Source organism: Thermobia domestica, chromosome 1 (assembly GCF_964235325.1).
Source record: "Thermobia domestica chromosome 1, izTheDome1.hap1.1, whole genome shotgun sequence".
Classification (NCBI taxonomy): Eukaryota; Metazoa; Arthropoda; class Insecta; order Zygentoma; family Lepismatidae; genus Thermobia; species Thermobia domestica.
Genome location: NC_137454.1, coordinates 231,441,725 through 231,451,772, shown reverse-complemented (window position 1 = coordinate 231,451,772; position 10,048 = coordinate 231,441,725). Strand labels below are relative to the sequence as shown.

Here is a 10,048-nt window from a genome sequence, read left to right as displayed (position 1 = left end):
CAAATATTTCAATGACGCAGTTTGCGTCATAGCCACCCTTTGTGGGCACCCCTGGTTAAGTTTTACGTCCCACGATTATGCCGGTTAGGTGATGATGAGAAATGAATGAAATGATGGAATGAAGACAGTGGTAGAAAACGGGAGAACCCTGAGTAAACCCACGAACACAGAGTTTGTCAACCACAAGGCTCACTTGGCGCGAGCTGGACCTGCATATAAGGATACAAGAATCTACCCTAGATATGAAAAATATGTTTCACCTATACTAAATTATTTATTGCATTGTTTAAAACAATAATAGTTAATGTTCTTTTGTGTGTTTTTAAAAATAAATTTATAGACAAGAATATAGTTTTATCAAAATCAGTATCAGAAATACCCTATATTCCGAAAAGGAAAATGCGCTCGCTTTTACTAATATACAAACCATTATAGCATCCGAATGTATTAGGTACAGTCAGAAACAATATTAAGTATAGGTTTTAGTTATCATTTCGTATACCTCCAAACTATACTTAATATTGTTTCTGACTATATTACCCATTAGAATATGAAATTTGTGTAACTCTGTCCAAACATGACGTCCTCCAATAGATACATTTGATGCACAAATAAAACAAATTTTGAACATGTAATTTAGCATATACCTAGGTAAAAGAAAGATTTATGAATTATAACCATATAGAAGGGGTGTCCAAAAATTTTAATTATGATAAAGAAGTTATAAAGATATTTACATGAAACCTTTTGTGCATAATCAGTGTCATTTCTATGCATACTTGTGCAAATATGTGTCTAAAGTATTTTTCTTTGCACAGCCTGTAGAACACATTAACCTGCATGATAAACAAAATTGAAGCCCGAAGTGTCATGAAGTTCCTCCATTTCAAGGGCAACAACATACGCCAAATTCACGACGAAATGAAAGCTGTCTATGAGGATGAAAACCCATCATATGACACAGTTGTGGGGTGGAAGTGGAACTTTCGAAGTGGTCACATACCCCTCACAGACGAGCCACAAGCGGGGAGACCCTCAATCAAGGATGATCTTACTTTGGTGAAGAAAGTGGAGGCCGTTATGCTCGAAGACAGAAGATCGACCATGGAAATAGTGACTGCGGAGACTGGACTAAGTTATGGAAGTGCGTGGATTATTCATAAGGAGCTGCACATGAATAAGGTGTCTGCACGATGGATTCCTCGCTTGTTGACACCTCTTCAGAAGCAAACTCACCATGACTTTGCCCCGACCCACCGGTTAGGCTATACATTTTCGCCACATCTACCTTATTCGCTTATTTCCCGAGATGAAGAAATCACTTTGTGGTCAGCTATTTGACGACAGAGATGATATCATTTGAAGGAAGTGGAATGGCGGTTTTCGAGCAAATTGGAGGACTTCTACAAAGAGGGCTTGAAAAAGGTGAAGAAACGCTGAGGAAAAAAGTGTGACTCTGCACTAAGATACGTGGGGAAGAATTAACTTTGACCAATTACAGTGAGTATTGTATGTTTTTCTTTCATGGTGATAGTTAAAACTTTTGGATAGCCCCTCGTACATGTATACTGTTAAACATTATCAATAAGTGTTTACATATTATGTTTAATATACAATAAAATAAATGTATCCACAATAAAAAGAGCCGTGAGTACATTAGTAGGAAGTGGTGACTTAAATTTGTCTCTAAGTGACTGGATGCAATATTTATCTTGTCTACAAGATGACGGCAGGGCGTGTGTTCTGATTCTTGTCTTGTAAAGATGCCTTGAAGATATACCGCAAGAGCATTTGATTATTTTGAGTAGAGGAGTATAGTTAATGAGAACGAGATTATGTTTGTATACTTGTTGCATAGTTCATTGAAGCGTTTCCAGTAAACAGTGCGTCGTTTGTGCTAAATGATTATAGCAGTATTAATAGTCTACTGCTATAATTATACACATGAAAGGACGTTTGGAAGGATCGCATTTATTTTACAGTAAAGAAGCCATGGAATGCTTTCCTTTCTTTTCTAATAGAATGAAATGAACTAGGAACTTCCATCACATTTTGAAGGAAAGTATTGCGTTCCATTTCATTCCTTTTGCAGTTATTTACTATGTAAATATATTTTCTCAATTAAAATTAATTAAGTTGAAAATCGCGTTAGAAAATATGTGTACATTGTAAATGATAAAATAGTAAAATTTGAAAGAAATATAAAATAATCTTATATAGGTTGACGCGGAGCCTACTGACACAATTGAAAGGGTGTGATAGTGTTGTGGTTGGCGGATAGGACACCATTTCATAAGAACACTGTAATAGTTACAAGGCTCCTTTGAAGCAATGTCAGCTAACAATGAAATATCTGTACAATTGTTGCACCTTCAATAACAGATTTAGTTTGGTTTCAAGTATATGAACACAGAAAACATTGTTCTATGTTTCAACGATGTTCATGGTAACCCCTGTTATGATGTTTTTACGAAATAGCACCCCATCCTCTTCCGGTATCAGGACATTTGCGGCACTAGACATTTACGGCACAATGAGAAAATCAATTTTTCTGTTACATTTGCGGTACTGTTCAAAACTTTCCCTTAGATAGTGGGACATTTGCGGTACACCCTGAAATGTGTGTACATTCTGACGATAGATGATGAGACCAATTTCCTGTTTTCAGATAACACCATAGAGGAAGGAAGAATGCTAATATTTTGCACTGCGAAGGAAAGACAGTGTACAACTGAGCACGCTACGCTTTTTTATGGACGGAACATTCAAGTATTGTAGTCAGCAGTTTGCCCAACTATAGACAACACAAGCAGACATCAAAAGTAACTTGGAGGAAGCAAACATTGTCCCTGTGATGTTCGGCCCCTTACCTGCAAGAGATAGTAAGACGTATCAGAGATATTTCAGTTTGATAAAAGCTAATATTAATGATTTTAATCCAAAATTAATCAAATTGGATTTCCATCAAGCTGCGATAACATGTCTAAGAACACTGTTCCAGGAAACGCACATTAGTGGGTGTAATTCCATTTTAACCAGTGCTTGTGGAGTAAGGTTCAGGAATTAGGACTCACAAATGACTATAAATCAGTTCCAGAGGTGAGGCTCTCCTCAGAATGTGCTCTGCCCCAGCATTTCTCCTTGTAGATGATGTCGATGTTTGACGACTTTCCATTATGGAAGATACACCCCATCACGAAAGACTTAGGCCAGTTTTAGACGAAAGCATTTATCGTAGCATTTCTCGTAGCAGATGTGCTGCCAAAAATTTCGTATAATATTCTATGGCATCAAAAGTATATTGTGCTTTTACACGGTAGCATTTTGATCAGCATTTTGTCGTGACGTAGCAAACAAATCACTGGAGAACAACGCAATTATGGCTCCAAAACTAAAAACAGATATTTCAGTCACTATTTCTTCTAAAGCCCTTTTTCGCATATGCTTATTATGATACAAAGGAATTTTAACGGTGCAGGTATACTATACAGATCCATAGATTTTAAAATTTACAGAAGAAATTTCTAATATTTTAATAGAGTAGTGTACAAATAATGGAAATATGGTGTGGTGTGATCTGAGATGCGTATTTACGTAGAAATATAGAAATTAAAGTCGAACCTAAAATGCACGTAATCTTCAATAAGCTGCTATAAAATTTTGGCAAGTCTGTAATTTCCCCATTTTGTATCGAGAACAGAACCCAACCAACCTCTTCGGGGCTTCTAACCCGTCCCACTACTACACTATTATTATTATTATTATTATTATTATTATTATTATTATTATTATTATTATTGTTATTATTATTATTATTATTATTATTATTATTATTATTATTATTATTATTACTTACTCCTTCTACTACTAATACACCTACTACTACTTATACTATGGATCCGTATACTAAAACTACACGTTGCCACCTGTTAAAGTGAACCTGCACCGAAGAATGCAAGAGCACACCTCAGAAATGATTGCTGAAGGTACAATAAATGAAACGAGAAAGTTTTTTTAAAAATGAATTTCTGTGTGGATCCGTATAGTGAAACTGCAAGCTTTTAACTTTGTACAAACAAGGATGTTCCTCATATTTTTTAATCAACATAATAATAGTATCCCTACTCCAACTCATTTTTCTTTACTACAATTCAATTTCCCACACAAAACAAAGAGCATGGATATTTGACGCAAAATCTTTCGCTTCCTTTTAACACACCACGGCGCTGCAATCGGAGCAGAAATGCTGGCGAAAATGCTACGAAATAGAGCACGTTCCATCGACAAGAAATGCCATAGGATATGACATGGTATGGGAAATGCTATAGCATTTGCTACTTTACACGGTAGGATATCGATGATACGATTTTTGTTACGAGAAATGCTACGATAAATGCTTCCGTCTAAAACTAGCCTTAAGAGGTTTTTAGATTAGCCTTAGAGGTCCACGTGCAACTGCTCGAATTAATAGCACAGAACGAATAGGGAGATTGCACCAGTACCGGATTGTTCCTAATGCCGGACAATAGTAGTTTTAGCATTCTAGTGCTAGAGATCAGTAGTTATTCTACATGCATCTGTAGCATTTATCAATAGGTGTAAGTGCTTAGCACCACTTGTCTGTCGTGTGCTCCAGTCTCAAGTAAATCGCTGAAAATTGATCCTCGCTGCTGTCTTGCATTACGCATATAACTTTACAGATTTTTACTCTCTTCAAGTAAGTGAAATAAGTTTATTTTACTCTCATAATGTTTCTCAATAATTAAAGAAGCGTACAGTGTGGAAGTATCAACTAAAATTTCCAATGGTAATATATATATATATATATATATATATATATATATATATATATATATATATATATATATATATATATATATATATATATATATATATTTGTTTTTTCTAATAGATCGTTTGGTCCCAGTAGCGGACACTCCGTATGTTCCCAGTACCGGACAGAAGAAATTACCTAATTAGTCTTAGTTGAGAAGATATTTAGGCAGGGACCCAGACAACACGTACGTGTACGACACGTGCCCTATCCATGCATAAGCCGTTCATGTGCACATGTGCATTTGTGTGGATGATGAACACATACATAACCAGTGCATAAGCCGTACACGTGAATTTACGTGGATGAAGCACACATACATAACTCGTGTATGTGCACATGTGCATTTGCGTTGGTTATGCACACGTATATAACCAGTGACTAAGTCGTGCATGTGCACATGTGCATTTGCACGGATAAAGCATACATTTATATAACCCGTGTCTAAGCCGTTACATGCACATGTGCATTTGCGTGGGTGAAGCTCACGTACAGAACTCGTGCTTAAGCCGTTATGTGTACATGTGCATTTGCATGGATGAATCACACATTTATATAACCCGTGCTTAAGCCGTTATGTACACATGTGTATTTGCATGGATGCAGCGCACGTATGTAACCCGTGCTTAAGCCGTTATATGTACATGTGCATTTGCATGGATGAAGCACACATTTATATAACCCGTGCTTAAGCCGTTATGTACACATGTGTATTTGCATGGATGCAGCGCACGTATGTAACCCGTGCTTAAGCCGTTATGTGTACATGTGCATTTGCATGGATGAAGCACACATTTATATAACCCGTGCCTAAGCCGTTATGTTTACATGTGTATTTGCGTGGATGCAGCGCACTTACACAACCCATTCTTGAGCCGTGCATGTGCACATGTGCATTTGGGAAGATGAAGCACATTTAAATTACCGGTGCTTAAGCCGTTGTGTGCACATGTGTAATTGCACGGCTACTGCACGTGTGTATGAGACGTCCATAATACCGCGCAAGTGTATACTTTTACTTTCATTCTTTTACTCTCATTTTCATCAAAAATATAAAGTAACCTCCAATTTTGGTAGGTGTCGTTTTTCCTAGGCGGTGTTACAGAAACTTTTCGACGAATGACAGCTGAATGATTGTAGAAACTCCATAACTTCCGCTGAGCTAGGATACAAGAACAACAGGTGACAGCACTGTACTGCTCTAACTACTGTCGGACAATTCATAGCTTTACAAAATTATTTTCGTGACCGATTACAGCAGACTATGTTGCGTTATTTGTTACTTGGCAAATACTTAACGAGTTTTCGTAACCATTTGGCTACACCTTTGTTTGATCTTGTGTATTGCGTTTGAAGAGTATCAGGTATTGTTCGTTATGATTATTTGTGTACTTACTTTCCGCGATGGTAGCAGTTATTGCCCCTGGTGACAACTCTGGTAAATTTTTCGCGGGAAGTTGTCTGTGGATATGTTGTTTTGCAAACAGTGCCAGAAGCAGTGAACCGTTAAGGGTTAAAGCTTTGCTCGTTGCAAGTAATAAACTCCAAAAGTAAAAGTCTCACTGACAAATATTAGTTACTTGTGATATACCTTGAAGGTGATGTCTTTGGTGTTATACATACTTTACCAGCTGGCGCAGTACAGCTTTCGTAACAAGTCTAGACTGTTTTCTTTGCGTACGTGTGGACGCACGGCGATCGGAATTCAGTTTCGGGCGACAGGTTATGAGAGATCGAGGGTTTCACCCAAGTGGAAGCCTGCTGAAGTACACTATTATTGTGTATTTTTTGCTCATCAATTCTGAATCCTTCGTTTCGCTTCGCTTCCATCACTTCACAGTTAGAAGTGTATAATTTCACATCGCTTATGGTATCTGGCTATGGATACCGGACAGGCTTCAGGACCATCAGCTTCCAGACCTTCTACTATCTCGACGAAGACGGAAAAGCGGAAGCCTCGTAGGGAAAAGTCTACAGCAGAAACAAGCCCAGATCGATCTCGCTCACCTCTTAGCTGCCCAATACCGTCGTCAAGATCGCCACCATCTAAGAAATACCATACAGATGCCCACAGCATCTCTAGTTCAGACAATGACCGTCTCATCATTGACGAGGAATTTCCTCCTCTGCCTCCTCCAAAGCTGAAACCGGACATTTATAGCTATCTTCTTCAAAATTACGATCCGAAGTACCGGAATTCGAAACTTCTTCTTCAACAAATTCTGAAATACCGACCACGCTCTGAGATATCACAAATAGTAGAAACCAGGAACGGCTTCATCATCAAGTCATCATCACCAAATTTTGCTACAACCATCCGAGATAAACATAGCTTCGAAATCTTCGGAAAAACCGCAACACTTTCTCCACTCGCTAACAATAAGCAGAAACAGCGCCCACCCCCACGCCAACCACCTACCATGTCGGTAGTGGTCCGCGGGGTTGATCCGTCGATAACAGATGCAGAGATTGAAGATGAACTACGAGAGGAAGCCTATTCCTTCAAAAAATGTATCCGTATTCGGAATAACCAGGGGCCTACCTACATGGTCCGGATCTTGACCACTTCACAAGAAACGATCAACGATCTACTAGATAATGGAGTATTCATCTTCAAAAAGAGACATCGTGTAGAACCGTCACGATCACCAGCACCACTTCCTCTTAGATGCGAAAGATGCCAGGAATACAATACGCACTCCACTGATCGCTGCACAAACCAATTCAAATGTGGCTATTGCTCTGGACCACATCCAACTCGCACCTGCACTAATCTTCAACAAGCTCCTACTTGTAATACTTGCCACGAAAGATCTCATCCAACTTACAGTTATAAATGTAAATCTCGGCCTACTCCAGAAGAGACTAAACCAGAGCTAGTAGTACCATTACGTACTCACGACGCTCAGAATCAAACAGTGGATACACCACTGGAACCCAATCAATATGTCACCCTTCATCAATTATTAGCATTCATCACTTTGACCCTTCAGAACGTCCAACCTTTTGCACGGCCACTCATGTTACAGCATGTTCAACATGCCGCTCGCAACCTTTTCCATCTTGACTTCCATGCTACCTATAATGGCCCCTACGTACATTTCCATGCAACTCCACTTACAACTGCTGTCTAAATCTATCTTCACTATGGCTTTTATCATGGCTCTCATATTCTTATTCCTCAACATCCGCTCATTTTTCACTCATAAAATTCTGTTTGAACAACTTCTATTAGAAGAAAAAGTCAATACTTTCCTTCTGAATGAAACTCATCTTACACCAAAGCTCACTTGCCGCCTTTCAGGATATCACATTCTTCGCCATGATAGTACCATACCAGCCCGCCGTGCTAATGGTGGCGTTGCCATAGGTTTTTCACCTCATATACCTCATCGTACTCATTCCGCTCCGATTCAAAACCTACCAGAACATCTCATTACTACTCTATATTATAAGTCATTATGTGTAACAGTAGCCACCATTTATGTTCGTCCCGGTCACACAATTCCACTATCATTCTTTCACTACATCTCTAACAACTTCAGTCATTACATCATTTTAGCAGACATTAACTTTCACAGCCGCTCTGATAGAGATAAGACAACTTTCACGAATTTCATTGTCACAACCACGACCGGTATAATTCATCCTTTACCTAAACCCACCCGCCCGGAATCCAATACTACTCCTGACGTCGCCATAACTTCATCCTCTTTATCACACCGTATTCACATCGATATTTTAGATCCAATAGGAAGCGATCATGTCCCAATTAAACTCAGCCTCCGAGTATCCACTACCTCTATCACCAACACACCACCCCCTCCCAGACTAATCCCCCGCTATGATAAAGCAGATTGGTCGAAGTATCGAACTTACTTAAGTCACTCTCTTCAGCAATGCGTTCCTCCCACTACGGAAGATGAGTTATACTCTATCCTAGATCATATCACTAAACATATACAAGTTGCCTCCGAACAGTTCATTCCTAAATCTACCTATTCACCCCATAAACCTAAACTACCCCCACAATATCTTACTCTCATACAGCGCTCCCGTCAGTTTTATACAGAATATGTGCGATCTGGTAACCGTGAAGCTCTTCAACATCACCGAGCCCTCCACCGTACAGTTTCAAACTATGTTAAAGCTTATAAATTACGACAATGGATCAAGGCTTGCAATTCTCTTTCTGATACATCCCACCCTACCAAATATTGGAAGCGTTTCAACGCCCTCACCGGAAAATTCACCAGAACATCCTATCCACTCATTCATCATGATCAAGCACTCCACTCAGACCAAGATAAAGCTAATGCCTTCGCTACCTATTTACAGGATATCTTTACGCCTTTGTCAGCTACACGTCATTTTCGTCATCATCCTACAGATCACTTTAACTTTTGGTCTCCACATCTTCAACCAAACGTGCATCACACAGTCTCTTCTCACAAAGCTCTCACTGCCCCCATCACTCCTATCGAGATCAAGCATGTAGTTACCCGCAAACGCAACACAGCACCCGGCATCGATAACATCTCTTATCGCCATGTGAAAGAAAGCCCAACTGTTCTGATAAATATTCTTGCCCTGATCTATACTTTTATCCTTCGTACTGGCTATATACCCGCTCCGTGGAAAACGTCTAAAGTTCTTATATTTCTTAAACCAGAGAAACCTCCCGACCAAGTATCCTCTTACCGTCCGATTCAGCTAACCCCGGTTTTCACTAAAATTCTGGAAAAAATCATAGTACAACGCCTTCATCTCCATCTTTCACGATACAATCTCTTGCCAGTCCACCAAACAGGATTCCGCCCACAGTTCAGTATTAACGATCAGCTCATGCGTCTTCTAAACTACATTACTAATCACTACAATACGGCAAAACCATCCTGCCTGGTCCTTTTTGATCTGGAAAAGGCATTTGATAAAGTTTGGCATCAAGGACTTCTCTCTAAGTTACTCAATTTTCGCCTTCCCCTCGCATACATACGATTCATTTATAATTTCTTGTCTGGACGCCTCGCATACGTTTTCATTAATCAACAATCATCTCATCCTATCTTCCTACATTCCGGTGTACCACAGGGTTCTTCGCTCTCTCCCCTACTCTACCTGCTGTATGTTGCAGATATGCCTCCACTTCCTCACAACGTTCATTTATTTCAATACGCCGACGACACTGCCTTTCTTGCCGTAGGTCGCACTGTT

At 39.3% G+C, this 10,048-nt stretch overlaps 1 protein-coding gene across 1 annotated transcript; it reads left to right on the top strand.

The window, feature by feature from the left end:
• The first annotated feature begins 921 nt into the window (after positions 1-921).
• On the top strand, positions 922-1,341 carry LOC145678962 (uncharacterized). Its single transcript, XM_081749568.1, has one exon. It carries the CDS (start codon positions 922-924, stop codon positions 1,339-1,341), a length of 420 nt encoding a protein of 139 aa, XP_081605694.1.
• Positions 1,342-10,048: the final 8,707 nt, after the last annotated feature.